Source organism: Bidens hawaiensis, unplaced genomic scaffold (assembly GCF_021521415.1).
Source record: "Bidens hawaiensis isolate Kalapana, Puna unplaced genomic scaffold, B.hawaiensis_p1.1 tig00025760_1, whole genome shotgun sequence".
NCBI classification, from domain to species: Eukaryota; Viridiplantae; Streptophyta; class Magnoliopsida; order Asterales; family Asteraceae; genus Bidens; species Bidens hawaiensis.
Genome location: NW_027505059.1, coordinates 95,150 through 108,514, shown reverse-complemented (window position 1 = coordinate 108,514; position 13,365 = coordinate 95,150). Strand labels below are relative to the sequence as shown.

At 35.7% G+C, this 13,365-nt stretch overlaps 1 protein-coding gene across 1 annotated transcript; it reads right to left on the bottom strand.

Moving 5' to 3' along the window:
* Nucleotides 1-216: 216 nt before the first annotated feature.
* LOC143610354 (squamosa promoter-binding-like protein 14) lies at nt 217-6,655 on the bottom strand. The gene is made up of 11 exons (XM_077084858.1): nt 6,639-6,655; nt 5,075-5,747; nt 4,439-4,632; nt 3,599-4,341; nt 3,430-3,504; nt 3,055-3,162; nt 2,853-2,970; nt 2,202-2,337; nt 1,968-2,106; nt 1,336-1,866; nt 217-806 (listed from the first exon to the last, which is right to left on the bottom strand). Exons 2-11 carry the CDS (start codon nt 5,713-5,715, stop codon nt 375-377), a joined length of 3,117 nt encoding a protein of 1,038 aa, XP_076940973.1. The 5' UTR covers nt 5,716-5,747; nt 6,639-6,655; the 3' UTR covers nt 217-374.
* Between the last annotated feature and the right edge of the window lie 6,710 nt (nt 6,656-13,365).

Here is a 13,365-nt window from a genome sequence, read left to right as displayed (position 1 = left end):
ACAAACACCATCCTTTCCATAGCCCAAAACAATATACAAAAAAAAAAAGAAAAAAAAAGACATGCTATCTACTATTATATATAAACTTGCATATTCAAATCAAAGTAAGAAAAAACAGCTACCAGTAACAAGTCAGCCACTGCCAGCAACATCAACCAGACAAAAAAACCGCCACCGCCCACCTGCCGCCCATTTTACGGTTCAGATCACCCTAAATCCTAAGCGCAGGAGAAGAAACCGTCTCTCATCTAAACCGATGTTAAACCGGTTAATGAACCCGTTTTTACTTATTCGCCTTCCAAAAGTAAAAAATTATCACCTAAAAATAAACCTACTTATTGTTTTTGATGCATTTATATAAAACTTAACTTCCTCTACATTGAACCAAAGTTCAAATTCTCCCACTTAAACGGCGCAACCAGACCGATATCCGGGGCCCCACGAAGAAACAAGCACACGCATACGCAGACAGCTGCTATGGCGAGCATTGAGTGTATGTACGGGCGGTGAAGTAGCCCTTGCGAACCCGGGACCCGCCTGGGGAAGTTTGCAGCCACGTGTGCGCATTTGGAACAGGTTTTGGGTTCCGTGGGGTCTCTTATTCTGAAACTGAGTTCTTGGTGGTCTCGGGTTCTTGTTTGGAGTTCTATCTCGTTTGGTACCCGTATTGAAATTTGATGGGCGATTCGGTCTGTAAGCTTACGGGCCACTAGCTCGTTGTATGAGTTGTTGTTCCTCATTGATGAGTATGTGAATGGAGACAGCCCGTTTGCATCTAAGGATGAGTTCCAGCTCAGCAGCCCGATCTGCGCGGAACACAATGATGAACTATTAGTTGTGAAGTGAATATTGTGTAGCAGGTCAATAATGGGTAATTTTAGTACGGGTCGGGTTGGGTTGACCCAAAAAACTTTTAGTCAAAATTTTGAAAAATAATTTTATTTATCAAATATGATTACAAAATTATATTATTTAAATAATGATCCGACCCTCATACAAAATAATTTATTAAGCTATTTATTTTGTCTTACCCATTTGTCCATAAATGGGTCAAAATTGTCACTTTAATTTTAGCCGGCAAAATGCAGACGCTAAAATAAACATCTTTGTTTTTCCTTTCTTAGAATAATTAAATCTTTTTATAAAAATAAAAACTTTTAAGAAAAAAATGTAATCTTTTTAAGAAAATAAAATCTTTTTGTACCAAATACTATAACCTTTTTACAAAAACAAAATCTTTTAAAAAAAATAAATATTTTTAGAAAAATGACAATCTTTATAACAAATACTAAATAATACCAAGATACTTATTTAGATTAATGTCTCAATATATACCTCTTGTGGGTCACTTGTCAATGAATCAACCAAATCATCTGAATCAGAAGTGCAAGCCGCCAAATGCAACGGTGTAATGCCGCCAGGTCCCGCTAGGTTTGGCGGGAAAACATACTTTCTAGAAGTAGTTTGCGAGTCAACCATCGAATAACGTACGAGCATATCAACCATATTCTTGCACCGTCTTTTAACAGCCCTGTTTAAAAGATTAATCCCAGATAACATCTCAGACTCATCATCTGTAACACCCGCGCCTTTATGAAGTAAAATTCCCAAAAGGGTTTTCACCAAAGCAACAAAATCTCTTTCAACCGAGAACACAAGCAAGAACTTGAAACGAGTGAGGGTAAAATGGGAATTTCCTCCTTTTTTCTGGAATAGCCATCCGAGCTCGTTCAAGAAGTGCAAAGTCTCTTTTGTTGACTTTGTTTGACAGTCCAGAAACTCGGCCTCGAGAAGCCTCAATTCTTGGCAAAGTGCAGCATCGGCTATAATTATGGGAAAACTGGTACCTTTTAAACCGTTCTCTACCTGTTAACGCAATAAAGTACAGGTCAGGTCAACTTTATAACCGTTTGACCCGTTCCCATTTTAGCTTTCATTTATTTGGCACATTTGAGATTAAAATTTACCTCGATGAAACATCGACCAAGTGTACCGGGTGCACACACTTTGAAGCTGCACGTGCTTATTTTCTCATATGCAGATTCTTGATTGGTTGATTTTGTTGATTCATCCAATGTACATTCATCTGCATGTGTGCAATAGATTCTGCAATAATAACAAGAATATTTAATATTCCACCTTTTTGTAAACAAAATATAAATATCAAAATATACATATATATGAAGGGATAAAATACATACTTGGTGCCAGGTGTCGTTAGATTTCGGCCTCTAAGGATAAGAGAAGTCTCCTTTCCAGCCACAACAGCCAAAGGGGAGACGGATATTAACTGCGGTGAACTCCATGCTTTCAAAGATTTAAACAAATACACCTTCCCTGATGCATTACAACATACAAATAAACGTTAACTTAAAAAGATAAACAAAAGCTAGAAGTCAGCATTTTGACCCACTTTTGGGTAATAATCTCTAACGGGTCGAGTGTAAAATTCAAAAATATCAAGCTAAAATGAAAATGAGTCGAAAGTTGTAACAAGCGTATTCTGATTCTTACAAGTTACAACCATATTTAAAAGGCGCACTAGTATAGTAGTATTTCAATAATATAATATATTTTTTGAAATCATGTTATATACATTAATTACATATGAAATAAAAAAAATGGCAAAAAGGTGCAAGTGGGTAAACGGACCCAACCCGGGCCTTTTTGGTCCATACTAAAAAATATCTTTTTCACTTATCACACAACTTGCATGACCATCCAGCATGGCAACTCTAAAAGCAAGATCAATATTCTTTTTTTAATTCGCAAAACCAGAAATACCAGAAAACAATAGAACTTCCAATTATTATATTATAAATTACTGACAAGACCAAAAAAAAATAACTAACCATCTTTATATGATGCTATTTGCTTCTCCGTATGTGCTAAGAACCTTCCGGTTCCCCAAAAATCGGTGCCAGAATCTCGCAGAAGAGCATTGAGATACTGAACAAAGTCTCCTTCAAGCTGCAACAAAATAATAATATTGTGAGTACGTACTCGGTATATGATATATGAAAGGAAAAACTATTTATTTAATATTTTACTAACTTGATCCCAAGAAGACGATGGCATGGATAAATAAATTGAAAGAACCACACAACCGGGCCTTATGTATCCTTCTATCTCAGATGGACTCTGAGAAAGCCAATTATATACCTGAAAATCAAGAAACCAAAACCATGTTAGTAAATCAGATATTATTAGAATGAACAAAAATTGTTTAATTTTGTTGAATGGGAGTAGGGTTGAAAACAAAAGTTTAATAGGTGATTTTAAAAAATTTGTACACGACGAACTATTTAAGTCAGACAAATCTACCCTTACAAAACAAAAAAAAAATACGCATAAATGCTAGGGAAAATTAATCCAAAAAATTTCTTGTCTATAAATCGATTTTTGTGTATAAATCAAAAAATTATTCACCTGTGTACGTAGCGAACCAGGCAAGTGACTTGGATCCTTGTCGAACAGTTTAAACAATATCTGCCCAGTGCGATCCTAAAAAAAATACCAAATATATTAAATCACATATACACACGAAAACGAAAATTAAGAAAAAAAAATTTATCGTATCATGTGAGTAACTAACAACCTGAGGATCAGAATTCAAACTGGAAGGTGACTGATCTGATCCAGACGAAGACGTATATCCAGCTCGGTAAGGTGAACTCTGAATGGAAATATTATCAGTGCCGCCATTCGGCCCACCAAAAAGCTCAAGAGACATGGCGGTGCCGCCACCAAGACCACCAGCTTTGACATTTACAACCACCTCACCACTAGTCGACAAACTCTCCGGATTCAATCTTTCCCTTGAAGGTTTTGCCGGGAAAAAACTCTGCACGACAGGTGGCGAAGACGAAAGCGAGTGTTCTTCAGTTGGATTGCTACTGTCAGATGAAAAATACTTCCTGCTCGATGCCAATTTTGGCGGGCTATCGTTTTCAGGTGAAGAACTGAATAACTGTAACTGTAAATTAACGGGTGTGTCAAGAACTTGACAATCTGAATCTTCACGAGACTGATAACTTGTACTGCTTCTTTCTCCACCCGAAAGAACCTCAGTCACTGGCTTGAGAGCCTCGGGACCATGGTTTCTGTTTTGGGATAATGAGTCGGTGCTAGAAAGAACACCAAGAAAGTCCATGGTTGAAGAACCAGTATTTCTGTTGACTTTTTGACTCTCGGAAGACGGTTTATTATTATCTTTGTCAGCATTGGTTAAGTTTCCGGGAACTGGCGGGATTGGCAAAGCGTTTATTTTGTTAATAATTTGCATCAGTTGGTCTTTGTTTGGTAATGGTGGAGAACTACTGGCTATGTCTTCGGTGTTTCCTGATATTTAAAGAAGCATAAATATTAGGTTTTGATGGTTTGAAAGATATGAGATAGAAGAATGAATAGAGGGGTATTGTAGTAATAATTATTATACCTTGAGCACGAGCTAAAACAGTTAGTAAATTAACAATATCCATTTCTCCGTTGCTGTTTTTATTTTCGTTTCCAGGGAGTAACAAATGTGAAGCAACGTCTTCGGGTTGGGTTTTTCTTCTTCGCCTGTTGTGGCCTGCAAGCCTGCGCCTACAGCTTCGTTTTCCCTCATCAAACTCAGAAAGAGGGTGAAACCTAAAATATATGTTGCAAAATAAATTAGTTAAAAAAAATCAATTGGTTCGTCTATCAATTCAATAACATGTCACAAATTAGGGAACGCATACGTTGTGTTTTGAATGTGATTATGTGTTCGTGTTGCTTGAAGTTTTAATAACTAGATAATCGAAATGTTAGCGTGCTTGGAAAACTTTTGTTGTGCAAAGAGTTAATAGATTATATGACCAAAAAAGAGGAAATCTTTATGATATTGGAATAAAAGTCATTCAAATTAGATTAAAATAAAGGGTATGTAACGAATTGTGAAATAAGATAATTAAAAGCCGAATATCAGAGCTACAAAACACACGTAAAGATTATAAGAATACAATCACTATTCACTACTCAATAAATGCCAAATATACGGTAATTAATAATCAGAAATCTAATTGTAAATTAAGGCTTTAAATTAACGGACCTGCTGCACTGTTGACAAAATCTTTGCATTTGTTTCCCAACCAACGCATTTCCAGCTTTACTATGTACCTCACAAACCTTGTGTCGGCGATGATAATCTTTAGCAGCCGACAGATCCTCCTTACAGTTATCCACTTGACATATGGGATAATTCCCACCGCCTGGCGATCCAGATCTGACCCTCTTACTAGGCCTCGTTACCACCGCCTCCTCACGGGAAACCAAACCACCACCACCGAGCTTCAACAAGAGCCGTGAATCTTCTTCTGGTTGGCTAACCAAACCCTTCCTTGAAACATCATGATTAACAGTGTTAGCAACCGACTGATGTTGGTGTTGGTGTTGGTGTTGTTGGTGTTTTTCTTGTTCTCTGGAAATCTCCATCATATCCACCGGTTTAGCAACAAGCCTCGAACTATCCCATTCCCAGTCTTTAGGGTTCCAGCTGTTCCTAAACTCATCTAAGCTCGGAATCAACCTCTGAAAATACTGATTATGCTGCTGTTGCGTAATGTTCGTGTCCTGAAACGGCAAGCTTCGTTTCTTGGCCATTGGATGCGGGTCCGGGAATCTTCTAGCACCGGAGCCGATTGTGTTGTACATATACAAAGGAGGAGCTAACTGAGTACCAACCTCTTCCATTTCTTCCTCCAAATTATGTAATATCCAAATTCCTATAAAAATCATACCTTTTTTTCAGAATCACTTGCCAAATATACATAAAGCAAAAAAAACCCTAATCTGATCCAACAAAATACCATGAATCTTTTTTAAAAAAAAAACTTTTAATTTCATAATATTTTCCTCTAAATTATGTATCCAAATTCCCTAAAAATCAAACCTTTTTTATCAAAATCACAAAACCCTGATCTGATTCAACAAAACACCATTAATTCTTTAATACCCGGCTTTCAATTTCACAAAAATCAATCAAACCCTCAAAATTTTACAATTTTTCCCTCTTTTCCATAATATTTTTTAGGGTTTTCCTCCAAATTATGATCCAAATTCGTATAAAAATCAAACCTTTTTTTCAGAATCACTTACCAAATATACAAAATACAACAAAACCCTAACCTGATCCAACAAAATACCATTAATTCTTTAATTCCCACCTTTTAATTTCACAATATTTTCCTCTAAATTATGTACCCAAACTCCCATAAAAATCAAACCTTTTTTTATAAAAATCACAAAACCCTGATCTGATTCAACAAACCACCATTAATCCTTTAAACCCACCTTTCAATTTCAAAAAAAACAACCAAAACCCCCCAAAAAATCAACAATTTTTCCCTCTTTTCCCAATATTTTTAGGGTTTTCCACAATACTCTAAATTATGTATCCAAATTCCCATAAAAATCAACCCTTTATCAAAACCAACAAAACCCTTATCTGATTCAACAAACCACCTTTCAATTTCACAAAAACCAACCAAAAACCCCCAAAAAACCAACAATTTTCCCAATATTTTAGGGTTTTCCACCAGAACCCACACCCCACATAATCAACCCCAAAAACACAAAATTAACCCCACACACATCACACGGAACTAACAAATTACCAATCTTCACTTGCTCATAACAACCCAGATGAGAAAACTGAATAGACTGAGCCAGGACTTTTATCAAACACCTGGTGTGCAGATCTAGAAGAAGCTTGATTAAAGAGTTTTAGAGGAATTGAAGATCTGGGTGTGAGAGAATGGGTAGATCTGATGATAAAAAGATGGGTGGTGGAGTCAATTGGAATTGGAATTGGAAGGTGTGATCGAATGGGGTTTGTTTTTTAGTTTATCTTTTTTGGGGTTCATACGGAAATGAAAGACGTCAGTCAGTAAGTAATTAAATGGATTGATGATTTACAGTGAAGATGATAACCCAAGTAAACTATTAATATTAATTATTAAACCTTAGCTTCATTCACTTGTTGGATAAATGGATAAAGATTTTTGAATGTGTGTTGTCAGTAGAATATCTTTGAAGATTTTTGATAAGTAAAAGACTTTTTTTATTTAAGTTTTAAAAAAGAGAGGAAAAAAAATTTAATATTTTGGTAATGTTTTTTTTTATTTAAGGAACAACGAGTAAAGTGCGATTACGGAGGTAACCTAATGGCCAAATGCGATCTCGTACCGTTTGTGATCCTAAACAGTGTTGTGTAGCCTAACTCCTAAATCCACCAACTTATGTTTCGGGAAAAACCCATCACTCGAAGATCCGTTGTCAAATCTTCATTTTCTCTCCGATGTCAATTGAGTTAAAGCTCATTACAAGATATGGGACTTTGTATGTACAAACTAGTGGCTAATGTAATGGGAAATAGGGGGGTTATTGTATTTGGATATGGTTTTGAATGTTGTGTTACGTGGAACGTTTACGAGTATATGTACGTAGAAATGGTAAACTACCATAACTCACGAATAGCGGTACACAGGAAGTTCAAGCGGTTCTATTAACGTGATTTTCTGTGATTGGAATCGCCGATGAGAATAAAGAGTGACTGGCCCAAACAATTTGACACAATTTAACTTATTTAATCGTGAAAACATGTGGCATGTCACGTTCTTATACGACTATAGCATGCATATCCTCATGCATGGCTACACATCTGACAACATCGTGAAATGCTCGCTTTACTTTAGTTAAGATAGACGCCCGATATTTTCAGCATGCAACAGCTATCTTTCATGCAGATCGAATGTTTGGACCTATCCTTTCATAAATTCCCGACTTTAACCAACCAGTCAAAACTTTTTATGTTGACAACCAATTCGCACACGACCTCTCACTTGTTGTTCATTACCCTTTTTTCTGAAAGTAAACTAAAGCTCACAATCTCATACTCGCGACTTGCAAAGATTGTTGATTACACTTGACTCCGTGTCTTGAGCACCCATTTATTTTCTCCCACCGTAATTGCTTAGACATAATTTTAAGAACTTTTTAGAATCACGACTATGACTTGCCAATTATTACTTGCAGTTTGATTTCTATAGATATGTAAAATCTTTGGAGTCAGAGCTACTTATGAGTACAATGTTTTCGTAATCTGCATTTAAAAGTCGGGGTGATGTTCCGAGTAGGTTTAGGTTTAAACGCATGCATCTATAAACTTAATTATGTCAAATAGGTGTGGTCAGGGAGTATCGTTTCAAATTGAAAGTTGTTGTCAATTTAATTTTGTCGATAAAACCTAGTTAGACGAACCAAGTAAAATACAAACATGACACATACATCATTCAAAAAAACGCTAATATACACGACTTAGTTAAAGTTGGTCATTATTAGTCAAGTATGACAATACAGTATACTCTAGAAGTCGTACCTTTAGAATTGGGCCTGAAGGAAGGCTTTGTGACTATCATGTTCGCAAAGGTATGGTTTTAGAGACAATACATGAACCCGACACATAAATCATTCAAAAAAACTCTAATATACACGACTTAGTTAAAGTTGGTCATTATTAGTCAAGTATGACAAATACCGATGCATATATTTTAATGGAGTTTTGTAAATACAAGTATGCATCTCTTCTCTTATGATTATTTATTTATATTTTTTTTAATTGTTTAGTTTATTTATATATATTAATGCATTGTTATTTCATTTGTGGGTACGCTAGTTACCATTGTTAACGTGCCCACTGTTGAATTACAACATCTTTCATTCAAATAATTTAAAAAATTCTTTTAAGTACTTTTTTTAAGATATTAGCGACAGCTAATACAATTTAAAGTTTTGTACATCGATTTATTAATCACGTTAACTCACGCATCGTATTTCTTAAAACAAATATTCGTTAATTCTTTATCCCAAAAAAACACATAACCTTCTCTTTTGTTACTATTTCAACATATAGCTTCGCTGTGGGCAATTGTGACTTCATATTAGGAAATTTAATTTTTGTACATTTTAAAGGAAAGTTATTATTAACAAATATTATGTTATGAAAAGTTTTATCCATTGTTTGTATCTACTCTTAAGAGAAAATTACAAGCATCTTTAATTTTTATATTTTCATACGTCCAAAAGTCTCCACTTTTGGACGTATAATAAAATCACTTTTGAAAATTACAAGCATAATAATAATAATAATAATAAATAAATAAATAAAATAAAATCACGTCTCCACTTTATATTGATGGGTCATTATAATGTGAAAAAGGGTATTCGTAAAAGTACACACGAAATTTATCTAAATTCATTATCATATATATAAATTATTATTATAAAGACTTGATTGTAAGTATTTCGTACCATTTATGCATAAAAGTACTATAAGAAATATAATTATTTGTACCTTTTATGCATTATTCTTTACTTTAACATTTTAACCTTTTTTTTTGATGGTTCACACTCGATATTTAAGTTTTCATTCAAATTTACTTATCTTTTTAGCTTTTAAAACTATCAAATTAAAATCAAGAAAAACGATAGGAACGAAATAAACAAGCGTACCCAGTAAATCTCACTCGTGTCAAACTATTTGTAAGGCCCGGGTAGGTTGTAACGAGAACAAACATTTCCTCCATCGCAAAGAATACAAATGTCGATCCTTTTAAGTGTTAATAGTTAATACCCATGAATATAAAAACATTTTTTTACATGTATGTTAATAGTAAAATCAAATGACATAATATGATTACATGTATTTTAATTGTTTTTTTAATCAATAATTATAATTTAGTAAAATTAAACTAAAGAAAGAGTGTGTTTGTGGGCAAATATGTCTTTCGTTACCTAACCGAAAGCAAAGGCACATTGTTGAACATGTACAATGCATTTGTAAACATGTGCAATGTCACCTTTATGTCTCCACAATACTATTTCTTTGTCTCTCTTTCCTGTTTAATAATTTACTTTTAAATTTATTTATTTATTTTATTTTATTTCAGTCAAAGATCTTATTTATTTGCAACCAAAAAAAACAATCAAATAGTGTCAAATAATTTAAGTACGATTTGTTTAAAAAAAAAAACTAAATTATTAAAATATTTTTCAACTTGTCATGTTAAATGGTATATTACAAAATATTAAATTCAGTGATGTTAATAATAACTATTTTAAAAATAGTGTCACTATAAATTTTTTAGATAATTAGTTAAGAGTGAGATAACAAGATAAAGTCAATTCCACTATTAAGTTAAGACTAAGCCTATTACTAATATTTAGGGATTTTTTTATTTTGATTTTAAATGGTTTGGTTAGTCCGGATATTATAAATTATTATAAATGATGAATCAATTAATTGCAATTAATAGATAAAATTAAATCTTTGATTAAATAAAATAGTAGTAGTTCTTTCAATTTGTAAAGGAGAATAAGCAATAAACATATATGTTATTCAAAGAAATTGACAATACACCTTTCCAGTGCTAATATCAAAGATATCGATACCAAATTTCTGAAAAAAAAAAGTGGTTACTGAATACCGTATCAAATATATCGGTACAATACTAGTTCGGTATAGTGGGTATGGGTACCGGTGCAGGTACTCGGTACCAGATGCTCATCCGTATATCATATATTATTTTAGAAAACAAAAGATATAAATGTTAGTTTTAAACTTTTAATGCTGGTTTCGATTCGGTTAATCGATTTTTATACACATCTAAACCATGGACGAATCAAAAAATTGGTTATTAAAAATCAATAAATGAATCATCCGTTTCTCAATTGGTTCGATTATGATTCGATTATTTGATTGTTTAGAAGCTCTCCCATAACTAGTGTTTATTAACTTCTCACATGGATTAAAATTAAATAAAGAAAATAAGGTACATATATATTCCTTTGAAAACACAAAAAATAAATAAAATACCGACATGATTGGGTGCGGGACGTTCTTTGGGACATCTTAAGGCGAGCTGGGATATCAGCTAAAAAGGAAGCCCCCGTAAACTTCCTTACAGACCCCACGGAAGGGAGATCCACTCTACGACCGGCAGATTTGCTCGTCTTTGGTTGGGCCGGTGGAAAACACGCTTGTGTTGACCTCACTGGGGTATCTCCCTTAGCTGGTTTGAGGGATAATTGGTTTGTAGCTGGGCAAGCAATGAAAAGGGCTGAAACGAAGAAGGTGGAGAAACATGCTAAAGCCTGCGAAGAGAACCAACATGTTTTTGTCCCTCTGGCTTTTGATACATTTGGCTCCTTGGCACCGGAAGCTATCCGTTTTCTAACCAGGGTCCAACAGGTTGTGCATAGCAATGTGTCGACTCCAAAGGGGCAAGGGTATATCTTTAGCAGGTTAGGGTTTGCAATTCAGAAATGGGTGGCGGCGCAGCTTGTTGCCCGCCTACCTGCTATATTGATGTAATATCTATGTTTCTACATATTGGAATCCAATTTTTGACATATCTAAATAAAGAAAATTAAATAAAAATAAATTTTAATTTAAAGGTGTGACACCTAATGCCAGCTTCTTATTGAGAAATGAGAATAGTATCATTTTATGGTCCCCAAAACCTATTCACCATTTGGAAGTCAATTACTTGTTCTTTCAACTCCATATGGATAGTATAAAGGAATCTTAGAATGTGAACATGTACCACCCACAAAGGCAAAGATACAACTCCAACTGTCATCAAGGTGGCAATTGCATATGTTCTTCCAACCATATTTTGGTACTCAAAAGTGAATGTCGTTAATCACATAACAAAAACTTACAAGAAACCATAAACTACTCCAATAATAAAAAAGTTAGACTAAAAATCACAAAAATAAATATAAACATCTAGTTATTAGTCACTTCTAAAAGATGTAAGGTTTTCGGCACGGGCCCGCATTAGGTTTTTACTGAAGTGAGGAATTGAGAAACGAAAAAACCCAGAGAACGAGAACCACAAAAGGGATTATCATATTTCCCCGATGCATCCACCAGTTTTTGTTTATGATTGCTGGTTCTGGTTGCTTTTCAAACTCATTTGACTTGTTTGACTTGCTAACAATCTCGTCATTAACGTTGTTGTTGGCGACATCTTCGATTGCAAGGGCCTGCTTCCTTTCCAACGGTGTCCGCTTCTTTTCCCTCTTTCTCTACCACCTTAATCTCTTCTACACAAGGGCAAGCCAAACAGATAAGATGCAGAGAATTAGTTAAAGATGTAATGGGTTAAAATTCATCTTTTAGTGTATTTAACACGTTAGTTGTTTATAATATATAAAAATTATACAAAAGTGTTGCGGGTTCAATAACTTAATGGAATTAATATTATATTAAATAGGTCAAGACACGTAATAAACACTTAAACATAAGTCCTATCAAGATGTTAATGTGCTGGTCAAACCCAAGTCTAACTTTTCACAGGAACTAAAAGCTACATGTCTTCTATCCAAAACTACTATTACTATTAAATTTTTGATCTATTATCAAACCCGAATTAACCTACCGCCGCTGCAGAGGAGAGAACCAAACCCTAGCCGCCTCGTCGGCCACCTCCCCTAGCCGCCGCTACCAATCCTCCTCCACCTCCCTAGCCGCCGCCCCTCTCCTCTCTTCTCCAACATCGCCCCTTTCCGACCACCCCACACCTCCGCGCCCCCTTTCCGGTCACTCCACACCTCTGCCGCCCCCTTTCCGGTCACCCCACACCTCCGCCGCCCCCCTTTCCGGCCACCTCACACTTCCGCCGCCACACCCCCTGCTGCCGCTATCCCCTATCCAGCCACCCTACACCTCCGTCGCCCCCTCCCCTGCCTCCGCCGCCCTCTCTCCGACCACCCCATATCTCCACCGCCCTTCGACTGCCGCAGGTCCGCCGTCTCCGCCGCCCACTGCCTCACATCCACAACTCCAGTCTGGTGCAGTTTCTCGGTGTAACTCGGCGGAAAGGGAACCCTAGCTCCGAAAATCTCGGGCGATCCACGGCCGCATGGATTCACAAGAATGGGAACAACCACGTAATCGGAAAGGGAAACGGAATGATCATCAGGCTCAAGGTAATAACAAGGTTTTATCGAAGTTTTTTGTCTCAAATCTCCCCCCAAAGTGTTCTTCGCAAGACTTAAGAGATGTTATGGGTAGCTTCGGTCGTTACGAAGGTTCCTATATAGCTAGGAAGCTGGATAAATGGGGCAAGAGGTTTGCTTTCGTATCGTTTTGCGAGGTGAAAGATGTCAAACGGTTGGGAGATGAGTTATCAGATGTATGGATCGGTTCGTATAAGTTGTTTATTACGATTGCTCGGTTTGTGGATGGTGAGAATCTAGATAGACCCGATTATGGTAATAGGAGGAAGACGGCTTCTGTTCCTGTTAATAGCCATGCAAAACCTAGTGGTCAAGCAA

What these genes read in the sequence shown, in the direction of transcription:
- LOC143610354 (XM_077084858.1), bottom strand. Translation starts at nt 5,715, where the DNA reads ATGGAAGAGGTTGGTACTCAGTTAGCTCCTCCTTTGTATATGTACAAC. An exon ending in AATAGCATCATATAAAGATG is followed by an intron (nt 2,338 to 2,852) that starts GTTAGTTATTTT and finishes GTAATGCATCAG; the next exon opens with GGAAGGTGTATTTGTTTAAA. An exon ending in TGACAAGTGACCCACAAGAG is followed by an intron (nt 807 to 1,335) that starts GTATATATTGAG and finishes TGTTCCGCGCAG; the next exon opens with ATCGGGCTGCTGAGCTGGAA.